The sequence below is a fragment of the Mobula birostris genome, chromosome 22 (assembly GCF_030028105.1).
Source record: "Mobula birostris isolate sMobBir1 chromosome 22, sMobBir1.hap1, whole genome shotgun sequence".
NCBI classification, from domain to species: Eukaryota; Metazoa; Chordata; class Chondrichthyes; order Myliobatiformes; family Myliobatidae; genus Mobula; species Mobula birostris.
The window spans coordinates 20,879,104-20,901,587 of record NC_092391.1 but is presented as its reverse complement, the minus strand read 5'-3'; the positions used below and the strand labels follow the sequence as shown (position 1 = coordinate 20,901,587).

The following is a 22,484-nucleotide window of genomic DNA, read 5'->3' as shown; positions in this document are numbered from 1 at the left end:
ACAGTCCAAAGATATACCAGGTAGGTTAATTGGTCATTGTAAATGGTCCCATGATTTGGTTAGGGTCAAATTGGAGTTGTCAGGGTTTGCTGAGGGTGGCACGGATCAAAGGGCTGCGAGGGCCTACTCTACACTTGTATTGAATAAAATTGACTGAGGGATTGTGACACTGTTGGTGTCTTGGATGAGATATCGAAACCAAAGCTCTTCTTACTTCCCTAGTCTTGAAAATTCCATGCAATTCATTGGGGGGGGGGGCGGGGGGACAACTAATCCACTCAGTTTACATGGCCATTTTTAAAAAATCTGTCAAAATTTCTATTGTCTATTTTTCTGTGATTGCCATGTTACTGTCAATGTGACCTTACTGAATATAAAACGACTGCACAGTTCCTGCTTTACTGATATTACTCCTCATAAATAATTCATTCACTGCTGGCATTTTGCAAGAAATCTTTATCAATAATTTTTCCATTATGAAATGAAGAATGGGCTGTTGGCTAATTACTGCACAGTAGGTTCCAGAAGCATCATCTAACATCATGCCAGCCAAGAGTAAAACCTTTGCTTAGATTGAACTACCACTAGGATAGCAATATTAGTGATTTAATAGCAGATATACAGTAAATAAAGTTCAGCCTTGAAAATGGCACTGTTGGTTGAATTCTCTATGAATACAAAGGAAAAGGAGTAAACTATTTAGCCCCTTAAGTGCGTTAGAACACGGGGCAGTCTAGCACAGGAAGAGGCCCTTCAGGCCGCGATGCCTCTACTGACTGTCATGCCAGTCTATTAATGTTACCTGCCTGCACATCTGTTCCTATCTGCCTGTTCATGTGTAAACATTGTTATGGTATGAGTGCCATGGTAGTGTTGAAGTTTATGTGACTCTTATTACCGCTTGCGGCGTCTGAGTTTGGAGGAGTTTAATTCCAGCATCCTAGAACAAGGAACATAGAATAGTATAGTACAGCACAGTACAGGCCCTTCGGCCCACAATGTTGTGCCAACCCTCAAACCCTGCTTCCCATATAAGCCCCCACCTTAACCCCTATCCTCTCTAAGAAAATTCATACGTTCCTCCTGTGAGCATGTGGGTTTCCTCTGAGTGCTCTGGTTTCCTCCCACAGTCCAAAGATATGCTGGTTAGTAGGTTACTTGGTCATTATAAATAGTCTTGTGATTAGGCAAGGGTTAAATAGGTGGATTGCTGGATGGTGTGGCTGTTTGGGCTGCAAGGACCTGTTCTGCACTGTATCACTAAATAAAATAAAATTCTGCTTCTACCACCTATGCTAGCAGCACATTCCAGGCACCTATCACTCTGTAATAAAAAAAATTCTCACCCATCTCCTTTAAACTTACCCCTCTCACCTTTAACATCACCAACCTGTTTTTTAAAAAACTACCATATTTGGCCCCTCATAATTTTATGTACTTATTTCTGGTTTCCCCTTAGCCTCCAGTCCTCCAGAGTTCCACCAGGGACCTGATTTATGATCCGGCTCCTTGCATTTGCCTGGAAATCTGAAATAAAAATTGCTCAAACCTATGAGTCAGACACCATCTGTGGAAAGTGAAACAGGTGAAAGACCTTTCATCAGAACTGAGAAAAGTTATGATAAAAGCTCTTCAACCTGTAAAGTTAACTCAGTTTCTCTTTCCATGGAGTGTTCAGATGCAAGATATTTGATCTGAAAAATTAACTCTTGTTTTCCTTTCCACTGGTGCTCTCTGACCTGCTGAATAATCCCAGTATTTTCTGCATGTTCCCTGATTTCATTCATGAAAATTTTGGCTTTACATTTTAGACTGTATACCCAAGTCCTAGATTTCTCCAACTAGTAGAAATAGTTTTTCTTTCTCTGTTCTATCGATTTCAATTCATCTTTGAAATGTTCAATGAAATTTCATCTTAATATTTTCAATTGCAGAAATTCAGCACTTGTTCAAGCTCTCAATTTACTGCACACCCTCAAAGGCAAGTATATCCTTCCTAATGTCTGTAGTTTTGGCACATGTTTTACTACTGATTTTTCTAGGTCCTTCAGATATAAAGGACAGCATTCCATTGGATATATTGATTTTCTACATCTATCTGTGCACATATCTGTCTGCTTCTATTCTGTTATCACCATTTAGAAAGTTCAATTTTATTCCTTTTAGTACAAAATAGATTTCAGTTTGCAAATAACACACACAAAAAAATGCTGGTGAATGCACCATGCCAGGCAGCATCTATAGGAAGAGGTACAGTTAACGTTTCGGGCCGAGACCCTTCATCAGGGCTAACTGAAAGAAGAGATAGTAAGAGATTTGGAAGTGGGAGGGGGAGATCCGAAATGATAGGAGAAGACAGGAGGGGGAGGGATGGAGCTAAGAGCTGGAAAGTAGATTGGCAAAAGGGATATGAGGGCCTCCTCCACTGTCAAGATGAAGCTATGCTCGGGTTGGAGGAACAATACCTTATATTCCGTCTGGGTAGCCTCCAACCTGGTGGCATGAACATTGACTTCTCTAACCTCCGTTAATGCCCCACCTCTCCTTCATACCCCATCCTTTATTTATTATTATTTCTCCCCCCCCCCCATTTTTTCTCTTTTTTTCTCCCTCTGTCCCTCTCACTATAACTCCTTGCCCATCCTCTGGGCTCCCCTCCCCCTTTCTTTCTCCCAAGGCCTCCCATCCCATGATCCTCTCCCTTCTCCAGCCTCATATCCCTTTTGCCAATCTACTTTCCAGCTCTTTGCTCCATCCTTCCTCCTCCTCCTGTCTTCTCCTATCATTTCAGATCTCCCCCTCCCTCGCCCACTTTCAAATCTCTTACTATCTCTTTTTTCAGTTAGTCCTGATGAACGGTCTTGACTGGAAACGTCGACCACCTCTTCCTATAGATGCTGCCTGGCCTGCTGCATTCACCAGCAATTTTTGTGTGTGTTGCTTGAATTTCCAGCATCTGCAGATTTCATCGTGTTTCAGTTTACAAATGGTATTTTGTTTCCTAGTAGAGCTATTAGGACTTTATGTTTCAATCCCTATGGTAAGTTGGCACTCTCGATGTTGGCAGTGGGTTTGGAGTGGTGACAAGGAGGGAGGGTAGGTACGTCATCGGGGTCATCAGGTGGGCACGCTCCTTCTTTGACGTTTCATTGATAAACCCACGATGCCTCCAGAGGGCTCAACGGTGCTACCTGGCATCCCAGATACACCCATCTCAGTTCCATACCCTCCTGTCTTCATCTTGCAGCCCAGTTGTTGTCTTTCCTTTTAATCCAAATCCAATTGCTGCTTTCTTCTGCTGCATTTAACAAGGACTTGATTGCTTGTTGGAGGGAGTGACCCCTCACCCCCATCTTCTTCAATAGACTGGTCGTAGATGTAGCAACAAATCCCCTGCATCCCACTTCTACAGGGAAAATCTTGGTCTTCCGGCCATTCTGGGCAGCTTCAGTTGCCAGTTCAGAGTACTTGGTCCTTTTTCCTCTCATAAGCTTTTTCGACACTATTTTCTCATGGTACTGTCAATTCCACAATATATGCCAGCTTGGCTGTTGTGGACCACAGGACCATGTCTGGCCGGAATGTTGTAGCTGCAATGTCTGGGAGATAGGCAAGCTTTTTTTCCAAGTCCACGTCCATTTTCCAATCCTGAGCAACCTGCAAAATGCTTACATCTTTTGATGTTATATGGTGCTCTGGAGGTTGGCCTGCTGGTACAAATCGTGTGATGTGGACATTTCCTGCTGATGATTGTGGGAGAGCACTTGTGGTGATCCGCCTCTGTTCCAAGATTGATGCCAGCTGTCTGAGAACTTGGCTATGCCGCCAAGTGTACCGCCCCTGCATGAGGCTCGTGGTGCATCCTGTTAAAATGTGCCTTCGGTGCTTGACAAAGAAAGAAAGTAAGAAGATTTAATTCCAGCATTATTAAATTTGATTTTCTACCTTCAACCAGTTTGCTTGCAAGATCATAAATTGCCTTGAGTTTCAACTTTAGCTGATAGTCTGTATGATTATATCAGATGTTTTCTGGAAGTCTGTACAAATAAATGTTGCCAATTTTTACTTTAGTTATCAATCTTAAAAATTGGTTAGCTTCATGACATAATGACATACCTTTAGGATTCTGCTAATTGCAATCAATAATTTAATAGGACCAGAGGATCAATTTGCACGGAAATAGAAAATCGAATTTCAAAATGTAATTTATAATTTTTAACTGAAGGAACTTGTTTGCAGCCATAATAAGCTATTAGATATTGAAAATTAGTTATGGGCATAGTAGATTTATTAAGTTGCACCCAATACAAGGAAGCAGTAGTCTTAAAAAATGATAGTCTCGGTTTGTTTCTCAGAACTGTAGAGGTCTGTGTCATCATTGTGGTCTGCTAACTCATCTAGGTTGTGTGTACTTCCCCTTGATCTCTCCTTGTACTTGATTTTTGCCTCTGGTCTTGTATGCTCCTAAAAGATCTTGCCTTCAAATCTTACGAGCCATAGAACATAATTTTATGCAATATCGACCCTACTAATTCCTTCTCAGAATTAGTCGCCCCAGGTGTAGGCATTCCATAAATTCAGACTTTGCCACAAATGCCCTTGCTGCAGTTTTTAATTTTTCTGTTGTTCTCTGATACTGAATTAATTTATCTTGAAAACCATCCTTGACTATCAGAGCATACAAGTTGTGCGTATTCTTGCTTTGGTCTTTTTCTACATTTAGCATTACTTGGTTTCATGTTCAAAGTGGTATATTTGTAACACAGTATGAGATTTGTAATTATGTACTGGATTAATATATTCCAGTTGAGTAATACAATAGTTTTAACTGAAAATTTTAATGATTAAAACACCTTTGTATGTCAGAAACACTTCAAAAAATTACACTATTGGTTCAGGCTATCTCTTCAAAAAACCTTGCTGGCTCTGACCAACTGAAACGTACGTGCAGTTGTGGAATATACAAATCTCTCGCAGTTGCGTGTTTCTTGGATCCAGTAGAAACTGATTTTATAGATGGGAGATTGAACCGTTCATTTTGCAGATGACATCCTCATGTTGTTCCCTCTTCCCCCCACCCGACCCTCACAATAGCCATATATGCTGACATGTATGTATTTTGATAATAAATCTACTTTGAACTTTGAAATTCCATTATATCTTTTATTACAATGCTTCAAGAGTCTTCCATTCTGGGAACAGACTCATTACCTTACTAGTATGTACATTCCTTTGGGAGTCTTCTCGGAACAGCCATTATCTCTTTCTTGCTAACTTAGCTATTCCAAATAATTTATCTTTTGAAACAACAGACATACACTTATGACTCCGTAATATTATTCATCCCTACCCTTCATACTTGATGATATCGTCCCACTTTAGTATTCAGCCACTCCATCATTAATTGAAGGCATGTTTAGCAAACTGGTCACAATTCCCTAGTTTCCTTCTCACCTTCTTTAAAGGAGAATTATATGAAATTTTTCTAATCGACAGATGTGAGCCAGTGCTGACCAGAACTTTAAATGAACTAACCATATAAACGTGGCTTCATGAAACATGTATAGAGAAGTGATAAAACACATTTATGAAGAAAATTGAATCAAGCGTCCATCCTAAGAACTCAAAAGCACTCATCACTTCTATTAAATTCAATTTAAATTTTCTGTAAGAGTCTATAATATAGCAAAATTTGGTAATTAGTTACACTGAACAATTTATTGCTTTATCCATTCTAGGTATCAGAACTGCAATAGCCCATCCTCAAATTCATATGAAAATGAAGCAAACTTGTAATTGAGTTAAAATTATATTAAGGGTAAATTATATCCTGAAACATCAAAGGTTCACTCCTCACCATAGACACTGACCTGCTGATTTCCTCCAGCATTTTTGTTATTGGAGGTAAATGCTGTAAAATGAACATCAATAATGAAGCTACTTGCAATAATTAATATATACATTTTGCTTCAAAGGTTAAGTAAGATACTTTTTCATCTAGGCAATATTTGTATTTGGGAGTATAAAGCAAACTCGTCTTCTGCTGGCCTGGTTCTGGATTTTAATTTAGAGCCAAAGTTAATCTTATTTGTTGAAAAAAATGTACAATTGTACAACACGGTTACGTATAATGTTTGTTTCTGTTAGAAATAAAGCAAACAGCATTATGTATAGAAGCAACACACATAAAAGTTGCTTAAAATTCCAGCATCTGCAGATTTCCTCGTGGTTATGTATAGAAGGTGGTTAAAATGATCACACAACACTGTCAAAGTTGACTTTGTCTCCTTATTTTCCATGCTTTTAGTGTAACTTTGTTCGTAAGTCTCTGATACTGAGCCAGCTTTTTGCTCCCTCTTTAGCTCCTTCCCTCCTTGCCTTTCTCCCAAACTGTTCATTACAGTTCATTCAATCACACTTAGATGTATTTAACCCTGAAGGTCAGTTTTATCAATCAGCGTTCTTTTTTGCCTCCTTAAAATGCTTTACTCAGTACAGTCAACTGTCCTTGAGGTGCGGGCATTTTAATTCCATCTACTGAGCACACCATGCCAAACGGAAGTTTAAAATGAACACTGCCTTGGTGTAAATTCAACCACTGTGCTTTTGGTAATTGTGTCAGCTGTCTGAATCTGGCAACATCTGAGTAATGCATTTTTGGCAAGAGTTTATGACGAGGTTGGCATCTCATATACTGTTCTCGATGGACACGGAACTTAGTGACTCCAGGTGAGTGATACATAGTGTGAGGAAAATGCTCGAACTTGTTGTTAAGTAACAGAGCACCTTGGAAATAACAGACACAAGAGACTGCAAGTGCTAGAACCTGCAGCAACAATCTGCTGGAGGAACTCAGCAGGTTAAGCAGCATCTGTTGGAGGAAAGGAACTGTCAATATTTTGTTTTAATACAGGGTTTCAATCTGAGCCTACTGTTTCTCACAAAGGTGCTGCTTACCCACCAATTTCCCCCAGCATTTTTTATTCCTGGCAGACAACGGATTTGGGCAGTCAACGAGGATTGCTGAAAGGGAAGGCACCCTTAATGAATCTTTAAAAATTATTATGAGTTGCAACTAGCAGAATAAATAAGGGTCAACCCGATGATGTATATTTGGGCTATCTGAAGCCTTTCAGAAGATGCCAAACAAAATTAGGGTGAATGGTATTGCTAGTACACTACATAGGTTGAGGAAAAGAAAACAAGTAGTCTGTGAGGCTAGGGTTAGTAAACTGGTACAGGGATCACTTCTGGGACCTCAGTTGTGCAAGATCTGTACCTATGATTTAGATGAAGGATCAGGTGTAATAACATATCCAGGTTGGAAACTAATGAAAGACTTGCTCCCATCACAGGGCCCAGACGTGAATGTGTTTGGAATATTGTGTACTAGTCTATTTTCACCATCTAAAAGATGGCTATACATGTGGAGTGCAACTGAATTGATTCCAGAAATTGTGTATTTTCCAGGTTAAGCAGACTAGGCTAGTATTCTCTAGAGCAGGGGTTCCTCACTTGGGGTCCACGGACCCCTTAGTTAATGGTATGGGTCTGTAGCATTTTTAAAAAAGGTTGGGAATCCTTGCTCTAGGCTTAAGAACGAGCAGTGACCTTGTTGAAACATAACATCCTTAAGGGGCTAAGCATGTTTTATTGTGAAATTTGTTGTCCCTGACAAGAATGTCTAGAACCAGGAAATCATTTAGGATGGAGCAGATGTAAAAGACTGGCCATATGAATGGGAGAGCAGACACGACTGAGAGGTGGGATAACGTGGCATATTCTTGTACTTATTAGGTTCATCTAATCCTACATCTGTCTTCATTTTGTTTCCAGTACAATTATTTAAATGTAACTTGTAATTCCTTTGATTTTTGCCTTGTAAGATTCCATATGGTAATTCTGTTTTTCCTTGAAATGCCATAGATGTCCAGTAGAGGGCATTGATTTCAAATTTTGATGCTGAAGGTTTAAAGAAACGTCCATTGAGAACCCGCTGAAATCTGACCAACAGAAACCAAAGTGAGCAGCAACAGTGATCCACCAAGGCTTTTAAATTTAGTATTATAATCACTGTTATTGTTATTATTTTGTTTTAGAAAAGATTTCAAGGTGCTTTGCATTTTTCTGCTGTTTTTTTGCTACAGTTATTTCTTAGGAATAAAATAAATTAATGTCGATAGTCATGAGGCCCCACTCTTGTTGATTATAATTTACTATTCATCCACCCACTTTACATGTTTAGTTATGTCTTCCTTTTGTGCTCTACAGTACATTAGCTATGCTCCAAAAGGGTAATATGCAAATTTCAAAACTGCATCTCCAATTTTGCAGTCCAAATGATCAGCGGATGGAGATGGTGAACAGCAATGTCCACTCTTGGCCTGTCTTGAATATAGTATCCTTTCACCTGTTTCCTCTGCTGTAGTTTCCCTTTAACTCACTCTAATTCTATCTGCTGTTACGTGCGCGCACACACTCACCTTTATCACAAACAGGCATATCAGTTAGGAGCAAGATTAGGCACTTGAGTTGTCAATAAAATCATGGTTGAGCTTATTGTAACCTTAGGTCCATATTGCTGCTTGTTTCTAGTCATCTATTTATCCATCTACCTTTGTTTTAAAAAGAGTTTGCTTTTACTGCCCTATAAGGAAGAATTCCAAAGACCCAATACACTCTGAAGGAGAAAATCCTTATTGTAGTCTTAAATTAGCAACTGTAGCGGTGTGCTACACACAGCGCTAGAATAACCACACGGAGTCGGTGAGTTGGAGTTGCGATAAAGAGATTTATTCAAACTTTGCGGCCTGCTTTAAAGCCTTCCAGTTCGCACCCTCCCTGGGGCGGGACTGCTGTGGGGAATGCGTATTCCCAGACCCTCTCTGCGTGTGGGATTTTCCCCCTGCTGGTGAAGATGGCCTGGCGCCCTTTTTGGGGCCGGCCCTCTGCCTGTGTGCGTTGTTTTGTGAGCCGATTCGTGTGTGCTAGCAAGTGGGTCGCCACATACCCCTCCCCCCAGAACCAGCGATACCTCCCCCAATGTCCACAGTCTGGATCGGCCTCTGTTTGGGAGGTCTGCCCCTGCGCCGCGGTGCCTGAGCCTGGACCGGCTGCGCCAAGTCCACATGGGCTGGTTTGAGTCAGTCCACCGTGAAAACCTCCTCTCTCCTCCCTGGTTCCACAACACATCTGCTCGGGCCGCCACATCCCGGAGGTCGCTGAAATCTGTGTCGAACAGCAGGCAGGCGTATGTCCTCAGGCAGTTGCTCTAGGAACGCCTGCTCAAACATGAGGCAGGGTTTGTGTCCTTCAGCCAGGGCCAGCATTTCGTTCATTAATGCCGATGGCGGCCTGTCTCCCAAACCAGCCAGGTGCATTAAGCGGCGTGCTCGTTCGTGCTGTGAGAGTCCAAAAGTCCTTATGAGCAGGGCTTTGAATGCTGTGTATTTGCCATTCTCCGGGGGCGACTGTATAAACTCCATGTCTGGGCATGGCTGCCGTGAGCTGTGGTGTCAGTACTGATGGGAAATCGGCCAGGACCCTGGTGAATTCATCGTTGGACAGCGTGCTTGTGGTAAACCATGTATATATGTTGTAACTCGGTTACCTGTCTGGACACACCCCTCTGCTGACTGCCCCTGTGGCTCCTCCCACAGAGTCCTGTATAAAGGTGTTCACCTTGCCCCTCCCCCTCAGTCCGGGGGCAGACACTTACTGTGGAGGTCGTATTGTACAGCGAATAAAAGCCTTTCAGTATTTTACCAAACCTCAGTCTTTTGGAGTAATTGAAGGTGCTTCAATTTTATTCGCTGTACGTTTTAAGACATGGAACAGGCCCTGAGACCAGAAAAATTAGACCCCGATCTGCAAATGCCTGACGCTGGAAACGCTTTTGAACTCTGGCTGGCCTGCTTCGAAGCGTATCTAGAGGAGATTAAAGCGACCGACCCCGTAGCGAAGCGCAGAGTTCTACTCTCCAGGGTCAGTCCACGGGTTTATTCGCTGATCAGAGACCAGCCGAACTACGACGGCGGGATGAACGCACTCAAAAGACAATACCTGCGGCCGATAAACAGCGTCTATGCTCGGCATCGCTTAGCGACGCGGCAACAACGCCCCGGGGAATCGAGTGCTGAGTTTGTCCGGGCCCTACAGACACTCGTGCGGGCCTGCAATTGCCAGGAGCTGCCGGCGGCGCAGCATGCAGAACTCCTAATGAGAGACGCCTTCGTCACGGGGACCAGGTCAGTGTACGTGCGCCAGCGGCTGCTGGAAAAAGCCGATCTTACCCTAAGTTCGACGATTGAGCTGGCTGATACGTTGGAGGCCGCTCTGCATAACTCCGAGGCTCTCCAGGCACGCGAGAGCCTCATGGGCGCCGCAGACCCCGCAACCTGCCGGCGAGTCGACCTCGGCTGCCGCCAGTCGTGAGTCCGCGAAGTGCTACTTCTGCAGACTGGAGAAGCACCCCTGAAACGCTGCACGACCCGACAAGCCACCTGCTCCAGCTGCGGAAAGAAGGGCCACTTCGCCAAGGTCTGTAAGTCAAAACCACGAGCGGGATCGAGCAGCGCCGCGTGCGAGACATGGGGGTCGCCATCTTCCCTGCACACTGCCACCACGTGCGAGACATGGGGGCCGCCATCTTCCCTGCACGCCGCCACCATGTGCGAGACATGGGGGCGGCCATCTTGGTCGGCCCCACCGCCTACGACCAACGGGTGCTCACGGGCCACCCCACCGCGCCGGACCAAGACAGCGACCCCACCCTGGCTTCCGTGACCCTCAACCAAAGCGCTCCCCACCAGCTCGCAAGGTCAATGATGGACATCCTGGTGGAGGGGCACAGGACAAGCTGCCTGTTTGACACAGGCAGCACGGAGAGTTTTATCCACCCGGCCACGGTGCAGCATTGTGGACTCATGATACGGCCAGTAAGTCAGAGGGTCACCATGGCCTCCGGGTCGCATACAACAGACATCGGGGGGGGGGGGGGGGGCTGTACAGCGACGCTAGTGGTGCAGGGCACAGAATATCGGGACTTTAAGTTACTGGTCTTGCCTCAACTGCTTGCCCCTGTGCTGTTGGGGTTGGACTTCCAGAGCCACCTGAAAAGCGTGACAATGAAGTACGATGGGCCCCTCCCGCCAATTACTGTCATAAATCCCCTGTTTTGTAGAGATATGTCACGTACCCCGCTGCTGACCACACACACACACTGACCCGTGCATCCCACCCAACATCATGCCAACTGCCACACTACCGACACCTTTGCGGCCTCTCCACCCTCAGGATCCCTCCCCCACCGCTGTTTGCCAACCTGACCCCCGACTGTAAACCTGTGGCAACTAAAAGCAGGAGGTACAGCGCGGGGGACAGAGCTTTCATTAAGTCAGAGGTGCAGCGGCTGCTCAGGGAGGGGGTCATTGAGGCAAGCACAAGTCCTTGGAGGGCGCAGGCGGTGGTTGTTCAGAACGGGGAGAAGAATAGGACGGTCGTGGACTATAGCCAGACCATCAATAGGTTTACGCAGCTCGACGCGTACCCTCTACCCCGCATCGCGGATATGGTCAATCAGATAGCACAGTACAAGGTGTACTCGACCATAGGTCTAAAATCCGCTTACCATCAGCTCCCCATCCGCCGGGAGGACCGCCCTTACACTGCCTTCGAGGCGGTCGGCAGGCTTTATCAATTCCTGGGCGTCCCCTTTGGTGTCACAAATGGTGTATCTGTCTTCCAGAGGGCAATGGACCAGATGGTGGACCAGTGCCAACTGAAGGCCACGTTCCCATATCTGGATAACATCACCATCTGCGGTCACGACCAGCAGGATCACGACAACAACCTCCAAAAATTTCTCCAAGTGGCCAAATCTTTCAACCTCACCTATAACAAGTGTGTATTTGGGACCACCCGACTTGCTATCCTTGGGTATGTCGTGGAGAACGGAGTCATTGGCCCTGACCCCGACCGTATGCGCCCCCTGTTGGAACTCGCTCTTCCCAATACCCTCAGAGCCCTTAAAAGGTGCCTGGACTTCTTTTCATATTACGCCCAATGGGTCTCTAACTATGCAGACAAGGCCCACCCCCTGGTCAAGTCCACCACATTCCCCCTCTCTGCCGAGGCCCACACGGCCTTCAACCGCATAAAAGGGGACATTGCCAAAGCAGCAATGCATGCGGTGGATGAGGCCATTCCCTTCCAAGTAGAGAGTGATGCCTCCGACTTTGCGCTGGCTGCTACCCTCAACCAGGCAGGAAGACCAGTGGCGTTCTTCTCTCGTACCCTTCAAGGCCCTGAAATTCGGCACTCTGCGGTAGAGAAAGAGGCCCAGGCCATAGTGGAAGCTATAAGGCACTGGAGGCACTATCTTGCCGGCAAAAGGTTCACCCTGCTAATTGACCAGCACTCAATCGTACTCATGTTTAATAATCAGCAGTGGAGCAAAATCAAAAATGATAAAATTCTGAGGTGGAGAATCGAACTCTCCACCTACAACTATGACATCATGTACAGGCCTGGGAAGCTCAACGAGCCCTCCGATGCCCTATCCCGGGGAACATGCGCCAGTGCGCAGATCGACCGGCTATACGCCCTACATGTAGACCTTGGCCATCCGGGAGTCACCCGGCTTTTCCACTTGGTCAAAGCCCGGAACCTGCCTTACTCCCTTGAGGAGATCAGGATGATGACCAGGGACTGCCAAGTCTGCGCAGAGTGCAAACCGCACTTCTACCGACCCGAAAAGGCACCACTCATCAAGGCCACCCGCCCCTTTGAGCGACTGAGTGTTGACTTTAAGGGCCCCCTTCCCTCCACCGACTGCAATGTGTACTTTCTTAACGTAACTGACGAGTACTCGCGGTTCCCCTTCGCCATCCCCTGCCCCGACACCACTACCACGTAAGTTATAAAAGCCCTGCGCAAGCTCTTCACTCTGTTCGGATACCCATGCTATATCCACAGTGACAGAGGGTCCTCGTTTATGAGTGACGAGCTGCGCCAATATCTACTGGCTAGGGGAATTGCAACCAGTAGGACCATGAGCTATAATCCCCGGGGGAATGGACAGGTAGAGAAGGAGAATGGCACAGTGTGGAAAGCCACACTCTTAGCCCTCAGGTCAAAGGGACTGCCGGTCTCCCGCTGGCAGGAGGTCCTTCCTGAGGCACTCCACTCCATCCGCTCCCTGTTATGCACGTCCACCAATGCCACCCCTCATGAGCGGCTCTTTTCTTTTCCCAGAAAATCGACCACTGGAACCACCCTACCAACTTGACTGACGTCCCCGGGGCCAGTGCTGCTCTGGAAACATGCGACGAGCAATAAATACTCCCCGATAGTCGAGAGGGTTCACTTACTTCATGCGAACCCCCAGTATGCCTACGTGGTTTTACCTGATGGGCGGGAGGACACGGTCTCCATCCGCGACCTGGCGCCCGCAGGAGCTCTGGGCCTCTACCCTGAACACTCCGTGGTGACTATTGACCCTGTACCCACCAATGTATGTACCTACGAGACACCGTGCACCCCAAACTATACAGACACCACACGACACTCCCATACCGGGCGCGACGCACACGCACGAGGGATTACCGACGCCTAACATGCTGGCACCTGAAGTCAGGCCGGAGCCAGCACAACCGCCATCGCCGGTACTACGTAGATCACAGCGACGGACCCAACTGCCTGATAGACTTAACCTGTAAATATACTTCTTGTAAATATTGTCAGTCACTTCACCCCACGGGACTCTTTTTTAAAAAAAGGAGGGGTGAATGTGGTAAACCATGTATATATGTTGTAACTCGGTTACCTGTCTGGACACACCCCTCTGCTGACTGCTCTTGTGGCTCCTCCCACAATGTCCCGTATAAAGGTGTTCGCCTTGCCCCTCCCCCTCAGTCCGGGGGCAGACACTCACTGTGGAGGTCGTATTGTACAGCGAATAAAAGCCTTTCAGTATTTTACCCAACCTCAGTCTTTTGGAGTAATTGAAGGTGCTTCAGTGATGGAGTCCAGGTGTGGGGCTGGCAACTTCGCTTCACCCAGGGAAAACGTTTGAGAAGTCTTGGCGTGGACTAGTCGCTTCCCTTGCAGGTCGACCAGCAGGCTGTGGGCTCGCAGAAAATCCGCCCCAGGAGTGGTTGGGACACGGCGGCCAGTGTGAAGTCCCACGTGAACCGGCTGGAGCTGAACTGTAGCCGCACCGTGCGGGTGCCGTAGGTTCGTATTGTGCTGCCATTTGCGGCCCTCAGGGTGGGTCCTGGTTCTCTGTTGTGGGTGTCGTAACTCGTTGGAGGTAAAACGCTGATCTCTGCTGCGGTGTCGACCAAAAATCGGCGTCCCGACTGCTTGTCCCAGACATACAGGAGGCTGTCCTGATGGCCAGCTGCCGTAACAATCGGCGGCAGCTGGGCCTTGGCGTTTCCTGGGAATTTGCAGGGTGGTCTACAGCAGCGGGCCTCTGTGCCCCACCGCTGGTGGTAGAAGCACCATTGTTCGTTGGGCTCCTCACTCCCGTCGCCGGGTTTTGTAGGCTCTGCTGCCGGGCCTGGTCTGGTCTGTCGTTGGGCACGCGGCTTGGTGATCTGTGTGACGGATGCCCCTGGCCATCTGGTGAACTGGTTTACGATAGGAGGTACCGCGCTCCTCGCGACACTGGCAGGGGCCCCACGATATCCACATGGATGTGGTTGAACCTCCGGCGGGTGGGTTCGAACCGCTGCGGCGGAGCCTTGGTGTGCCACTGCACCTTGGCCGTTTGGCACTGCATGCACGTTTTGGCCCATTCACTGACCTGTTTATGAAGCCCATGCCACACGAACCTGTTGGCGACCAGCCGGACGGTTGTCCTGATGGAGGGGTGCGCTAAGTTGTGAATGGACTCAAAAACCCGCCGGCGCCAGGCCGCCGGGACAGGGTTGGCCGGTAGCTACGTCACAAAGTAGGGTCCTCTCACCTGGGCCTACGGGGAGGTCTTGGAGCTGCAAACCGGAGACTGCAGTCCTGTAACTGGGGATCTCAGCGTCTGCCTGCTGTGCCTCTGCCAGCGCTGCATAGTCCACCCCCTGGGACAGGGCCTGTATGGTCGGTCTGGAAAGTCCGTCCGCCACGACGTTGCCCTTTCCAGAGACATGCCGGATGCCCGTCGTGTACTCAGAGATGTAGGACAGATGTTGCCGCTGGCGGGACGACCAGGGGTCGGACATCTTCGTGAATGCAAAGGTAAGCGGTTTGTGGTCTGTGAACACGGTAAAGGGCCTACCTTCTAAGAGGTACCTGAAATGTCGGATTGCCAGGTATAGTGCCAATAGCTCCCGGTCGAAAGCACTGTATTTGAGTTCGGGTGGTCGTAGGTGTTTGCTGAAGAATGCCAGGGGTTGCCAGCGACCCTCGAAGAGTTGTTCCAGCACCCCACCAACTGCTGTGTTGGATGCATCCACCGTGAGGGCAGTAGGAACGTCCATTCTGGGGTGCACTAGCATCGTGGCGTTTGCCAAGGCTTCTTTGGTTTTAACGAAAGCGGCTGCGGCCTCTTCGTCCCAGGTAATGTCCTTGCCCTTACCCAACATCAGGGTGAACAGGGGGTGCATGGTTCGGGCTGCTGAGGGGAGGAAACGGTGGTAGAAATTCACCATACCCACGAATTCCTGCAGGCCTTTGATTGTGTTGGGTCGGGGGAAGTGGCGGACTGCGTCTACCTTGGCGGGCAGAGGGGTTGCCCCGTCTTTAGTAATCCTGTGGCCCAGGAAGTCGATGGTGTCAAGTCCGAACTGGCATTTGGCCTGGTTGATTGTAAGGCCAAATTCACTCAGGCGGGAGTAGAGCTGGCGGAGGTGGGACAGATGCTCCCGACGACTACTGCTGGCTATGAGGATGTCGTCCAAATAGATGAATGCAAAGTCCAGGTCACGTCCCACCGCGTCCATTAGCCGCTGGAACGTCTGTGCAGCATCCTTTAGACCAAACGGCATTCGGAGGAATTCGAAAAGTCCAAATGGGGTGATGAGTGCTGTTTTGTGGATGTCGTCTGGATGTACTGGGATTTGATGGTATCCCCGGACGAGGTCTACCTTGGAAAAGATCCTTGCGCCGTGTAGGTTTGCTGCAAAGTCTTGAATGTGCGGCACAGGGTAGCGGTCTGGTGTTGTAGCCTCGTTCAGTCTGCGGTAGTCACCGTATGGTCTCCAGCCTCCCGTTGCCTTGGGGCAGGGGGGGAGGCCATTGGGCTGTCGGACCGTCGTATGATTCCCAATTCCTCCATCTTCTTGAACTCCTCCTTCACCAGTCGGAGCTTGTCCGGGGGAAGCCTTCAAGCACGGGCGTGGAGAGGTGGTCCCTGGGTCGGGATGTGGTGCTGTACTCCGAGGTTATCTGCCGAATGTGGAATTGTGCTTCTGCCTGTTCGAACCACAGATGGGGTCTCAGCGGCCAAAAGCTTGGCAGTTGTAACGAAACTGCGTGAACAGATGCGGCGTCGGTCATCTCTGACCCAAATATCATTTGGGCCGTCGGGGTCACCAAATGTAGCGGTGTGCTACACACAGCGCTAGAATAACCACACGGAGTCGGTGAGTTGGAGTTGTGATAAAGCGACTTATTCAAACTTCGCAGCCTGCTTTAAAGCCTTCCCGTTCGCGCCCTCCCTGGGGCGGGACTGCTGTGGGGAATGCATATTCCCAGACCCTTTCCATGCGCGGGATTTTCCCCCTGCTAGTGAGGATGGCCTGGCATCCTTTCTGGGGCCAGCCCTCTGCCTCCACGTGCTGTTTCGTGGGCCAGTTAGTGTGTGCTAGAAGGTAGGTCGCCACACAACCTTTATTTTAGACCCTTGGTTTGGAAGAAAGTTGCAAGTATCCATGTTGCATTAGGAAGATGGCATATATTGCAACTGCAGTGTCATGAGGAGAGGGAGTGAACACTAATCAGTAGATAGTGGGGCGACATCTTAGAATGGAGATGAGCGATTTCTTTAGCCAGAGAGTGGAGAATTTGTGGAATTTCTTACCACATCTGGCTGTGGAGGCCAAGTCATTGGGTATATTTAAGGCAGAGGTTGATAGATTCTTGATTAGTCTGGGCATGCAGGCTTACAGGGAGAAGGTTGAGATGGAAAATGAATCAGCTATGATGAAGTGTTGGAGCAGATTTGATGGGCCGAATGGCCCAATTCTGCTCCTATATTTTATGGTCTTGTATGGTACTTTTGCCTTGTTGATAATCTCAAATAAGTTGTAAGTTGAATCATTTCAGCCTCTAACATATATTTTTGCAAAAATATTTACATGGCTGGTCCAATTAAACTTGTTGGTGGGAGCCCACAGTGTGTCATTGGTGGGAATTCATTTCAGACTCGGGTAGTTCATAATTTTTTGGGGGGGTGGATTTGGGTGTAACTGGAGAAGCCAGCATTTATTGCCCATTCCTAATTGACCTCGATATGATGTTGGTTTTGAAACACTCAATCTTTTAGAGAAGGTACTTCGTCATTACTGTCAGCCCAAGGTACAGCAGGCAGATGAAATGATGATGATGAAGTTCCTTCTGCGGATTGCTGTTACCCAATCTTTGCACCGCAGTTGTTGCATGGTATTTACTTGACTGGTCCAGTTGAGCTGCCAATCAATAGTGATTTCCTTGATGAGGAATTTAGTGGTATTAGCACCCTTTAATGCATGAGCCGTTTGGATTCTTGCTTGTTAAGATGGTCATTGCTGGTAGTTTTATGATACAGGTGTTAGCATTCATCAGTTAATGCCTCAGTTTTGTCTAGGTCTTGTTGCATGCAGACATTGTGCGCTTCAGTAGCTGAAGAGGAGTTGCAGATGGAATTGAATACTGTGCAATCATTCCCACTCTGGCCTCATGATGGAAAAAAGGTTATTGTTGAAGCAGCTGTGATGGTTTAATGACATTTGATCCACAGTACAGAACTAAGGACCAAGCGGATCTGATTTTGTAACTTGGTTTGAGGTAGGAGAGTACACATCAGTTAACTATGCAAAAGGTAATATAGAAGTATCTCTCACTTGTGAATCTCAGTAATTAACACAGACCCTCTCTAAAAGTGTTTACTGATAACATTGAAGGTGATTTAAAAGGAACCATGAACTAAAGTATTCTGAATGGCAGGAAATACTGAGAATTTTCTGGTGTTTCTAACAAAGACTGTTAGCTGATTGGTATGGGATGATTCTCTGGGGATATACTGATTAGAGGTCCAGCCCACAGAGCTAACAGGATTTCACTCCTGAAGGCAAATCAACACCTGGAGGTGCTTGAAACCTGAAGTGAAAGAAGAAAGTGATGGAAAAACGTAGATCAGGAAGCACTTGTGAAAACAGTGTCCTCTCCCAAATGTTAACCAGAATTTTGTAATTTCAACACAGGACCATCTTTTTTGAAATTTGTATAAATGCACTGGATAATTTCCCCCTTTTAAAAAAAAGGTTAGAAATGATCCCAAACTCCCTCCCGTTTAACATGGGGGCTCTCAGCTCAGCAGGGTACTGAAAAAATGTTCATTACCATGACTGCATGTGTTTTGAAATTGCAATCACAAGTCGCCATGGTAACTTGGCAAGAGAACAGCGTAGTGTGTCAACCAAGTGACCCATGGGAAAGCAGGGAGAGGGGGGTGGTCAACATCAGATTAATGATCTGTGTTTTCACCCAAGTGGTCCCTGTGCAGTTAACACAGAGAATGTCATTAATCCTCAGTAGGTTCATGTGTTTACAAGATTGATCTTTTGGCTGAAAATTGAGGAGTTACCATAGAACCAAATCATCACACAGAAGGAAGAGAAATGAAGAATGTTTGCAATTAACCAATGCAGCAGTGCCATGTATATTCCCAGAGTTGACAAGGTATGATAAAACTGTTGTCAAACTGGAAATAATGTAATCAGGAAGCAAACAGATCTTTTGAAGTTATATATAAGGTAATAAAGTAGGACCAGTGCTTCTGTGCTGCTTGAATCTATGACCAAACTTGTTCTCATCAGAAAATGTGATGATGATGGGCTATAGTTTAATGAACCTGTTTTTATTGACTACACCAAGGGACCAGAAAGTTACTAAGAATTCATTTATATCTTTTCTCAATGATACACAACTACTGTACAAGCAAAACAACAAAGGTCTAATAAAATGCTGACATGATCCTGGATACAATAAGGAATGTCTAAATGACTCAAAAATACTCAAGAAATGAGTCCTATGTTTGTATATTTAAATCTGGATGGGTTTTGGAATATGATCTAAACATTGGTCAGGAGCATGTGTGATGCCAAATTTTAATAAGCAAAAAATCAAAACTGTCAATATATTAGTCTGTCAGTGAACTTCAATCATGCCCAAAGGAATCAATGGAAATACATTTGTAAGCAAGTCAAGAGTAGATGAGTCACTAAAGAAGGATTTGCATTTACAGTATATCCATGGGATGCTTTAAAGCAATTTTACAACAATGTTTCAGTCTAGTCACTAATAAGGATACCTGGAAATTATATTTCCTGAGATGTCGATGTGATAATGGCCAGGTAATCTGGCTTCGGTGATATTGATTGAAGAACAAATATTAATCTGGACAATATTCCCTCTGCTAAAGAAAATGCCATGAAGTCCACTAATGAAGGGAGATGAGGCAATCTCTCAACACTGATCTGAAGGGTTAGTGTGGAATTTCATGCTTGGGTTTCTACGGTAAGGTTTCATTGTTTGAACTTTAATTCAAGTGTGTTGCCAATTGAATGCTGAGTGAAAGTTTTGGAGTTGGTTGGTGGCTGTAGGTTGCCTTGGCAAAACTTGTAAAAGTTTTGACTAAATGCCAAACAATAGACTATTCAATAAGTCTTTGTAACCATAGTAGGCAGATTCTGGATGGATTTAAGTAATTAGTTGCATGCTACTCATCAAATATTTTTTTATTGATCATAATGTTTAGGAGTAACCATCAATGTTCTTGTCACCACTGTAAATCAGCATTGATGGAGCTTACCATAGGCTCATGGATGATACAAAGATTGTGCTAATAGAACAGGTGGAACATGAATTAACACGGAAATTAATGAATGAAATATTAACCTTTATCGAAAATAAGAACTAGATGAATAACTGGTACTGTTTTGATAAACTTTTAAATTTATTTTTGGAATCATTATGATCTAACAATAATATTATACACATTGTATCAAAAGGACAGACAGGTAGGCAGAGAGGGTGGGGTGGTTCTGTTGGTAAAAAATGAAATCAAATCTTCAGAAAGAGGTGACAAAGGAGCAAAGGTCTGGATGGCGTGTTGTGCAATGAAGTGGAATTAATCAGAGAGCTTAAGTGGGTAGTGACATAACATGATAGAGTTCATCCTGCAATTTGAGAAAGAGAAGCTAAAGTCAGGTGTTTCAATTTTACACTAGAGTAAAAGGAATTAGAGGCATGAGAGAGGAGTTGGCCAAAATTAATTGGAAGGGGATATTAGCAGGGATGATGGCAGAGCAGCAATGGCTGGAATTTCTGTGAGCAATTCAGAAGACACAGGATAGATACACTCTACAAACCAAAGAAGTAGTAGTAAACTAAAGGCAAAATAATACATCTGTGACTGACAAAAGCAGTCAAAGCCAACATAAAAGCCAAATAGAGGGCATATAATAGAGCAAAAATTAGTGGGAAGTTAGAAGGCTGGAAGCTTTTAAAAACCAACAGAAGGCAACTAAATAAAGTAATAAAGAAGGAAAAGATGGAATATGAAGGTACACTAGCCAATAATAAAGAAGATACCAAAAGTTTCTTCAGATATAAAGTGTAAAAAGAGAGGCGAGTGTAGATATCGGACTGCTGGAAAACTACGGATGCTTCTGCAACTGAAATGTCTGAAGGCAGATAAGTCACCTGGACCAGTTGGTCTACACCCAAGTGTTCTGAAAGAGGTGGCTGAAGAGATTGTGGAAGCATTAGTTTTGGTCTTTCAAGAATCAATGAATTCTGACATGATTCCAGAGGACTGGAAAATTACAAATGTCACTTCACTCTTCAAGAACGGAGAGGGACAGAAGAAATGAAATTATCTGCTTAACAAGTTAAGGGCCCATGGTATCACAAGAAAGATTCTATCATGTATAGAGCATTGGCTGATTGGCAGGAGACAAAGAGTGGGAATAAAGAGCCTTTTCTGATTGGCTGCCAGTGACTAGTGGTGTTCCACAAGGTTCTGTGTTGGGACCACTTCTTTTTACATTATATGTCAATGATTTTGATGATGGAATTGATGGCTCTGTAGCCAAGTTTGCGGATGATATGAGGAAGGGTGGGGGGGCAGGTGTGAAGGAAATACAAAGGCTGCAGCAGGACTTAAATAGGTTAGGAGAATGGACAAAGAAGTGACAGATGGAACACAGTGTCAAGAAGTGTATGGTCATGCACTTTGGCAGAAGAAATAAAAGAGTAGATTATATTCTAAATAGAGAGAAAATTCAAACATCTGAGGAGCAAAGGGACTTGGGAGTCCTCATGTAGGATTCCCTGAAGGTTGATTTGCAGGTTGAGTTGGTGGTGTGGATGGCAAATGCAATGTTAGCATTGATTTTGAGAGAACTAGAACAGAAAAGCAAAGATGTAATGTTGAGGCTTTCTAAGGCACTTGTGAGGCCTCACTTGGTGTAGTTTCGGGCCCCTTACCAAAGAAAGGATGTGCAAACATTGGAGTGGGTTCAAAGGAGGTTCACAAAAATGATTTTGGGATTGAAAGTCTTGCCATATGAAGAGTGTTTGATGGCTCTGGGCCTGTACTCACTGGAATTCAAAAGAATGAGGGGGATTTCATTGAAATCTGTCAAATGTTGAAAAGCCTCAATAGAGTAGACGTAGAGAGGATGTTTCCTATGGTGGTGGAGTCTAAGACCAGAGGACGCAGCCTCAGAATAGAGGAACGTCCTTTTAGAAAGGAGATGAGGAAGAATTTCTTTAGCCAGAGAATCTGTGAAATTCATTGCCACAGACAGCTGTGGAGACAGGTCGTTGGGTATATTCATGGCTGAGGTTGATCAATTCTTGATTAGTCAGGGCATGTAGGAATACGGGAGAGAAGGCAAGAGATTGGGGCCCCAAGGGAAATGGATCAGCCATGATGAAATGGTGGAGCAGACTCAATGGGCCAAATGACCTAATTCTGCTCCTATAGCTTATGATTTTAGAAACACTGAAAGCCTACAGCATAATACAGAACCTTCGGCCCACGAAGCTATGCCGAACATATCCTTACCTAAGAAATTACCTAGGGTAACCTATAGCCCTCTATTTTTCTGAGCTCCATATACCTGTCAGGAGGCTCTTAAAAGACCCCATCGTATCCACCACCACCACCATCGCCGGCAGCCCATTCCACGCATTCATCACTCTGTGTTTTAAAAAAAAATCTTATCCCTGATATTTCCTCTGGACCTACTTCCAAGCACCTTAAAACTGTGTCCTCT

The 22,484-nt window shown here is 45.7% G+C and overlaps 2 protein-coding genes across 2 annotated transcripts in view; both read left to right on the top strand.

Moving 5' to 3' along the window:
* Window positions 1-9,715: 9,715 nt before the first annotated feature.
* On the top strand, window positions 9,716-14,140 carry LOC140186055 (uncharacterized). Its single transcript, XM_072239890.1, has 2 exons — window positions 9,716-10,937; window positions 13,255-14,140. The coding sequence occupies exon 1, from the start codon at window positions 9,829-9,831 to the stop codon at window positions 10,432-10,434; it is 606 nt and encodes a 201-aa protein (XP_072095991.1). The 5' UTR covers window positions 9,716-9,828; the 3' UTR covers window positions 10,435-10,937; window positions 13,255-14,140.
* Window positions 14,141-15,146: 1,006 nt separating this feature from the next.
* The window catches only part of LOC140186414 (uncharacterized), a 28,396-nt gene continuing 21,058 nt past the window's right edge, over window positions 15,147-22,484 (top strand). Inside the window, exon 1 of the mRNA XM_072240680.1 lies at window positions 15,147-15,237. Within this exon, the coding sequence (XP_072096781.1) occupies window positions 15,147-15,237 (91 nt within the window). The remainder of the gene's footprint in view (window positions 15,238-22,484) is intronic.

Bases quoted from the DNA above. Each gene is read 5' to 3' on its own strand.
- LOC140186055 (XM_072239890.1), top strand. From the start codon at position 9,829: ATGGAACAGGCCCTGAGACCAGAAAAATTAGACCCCGATCTGCAAATG.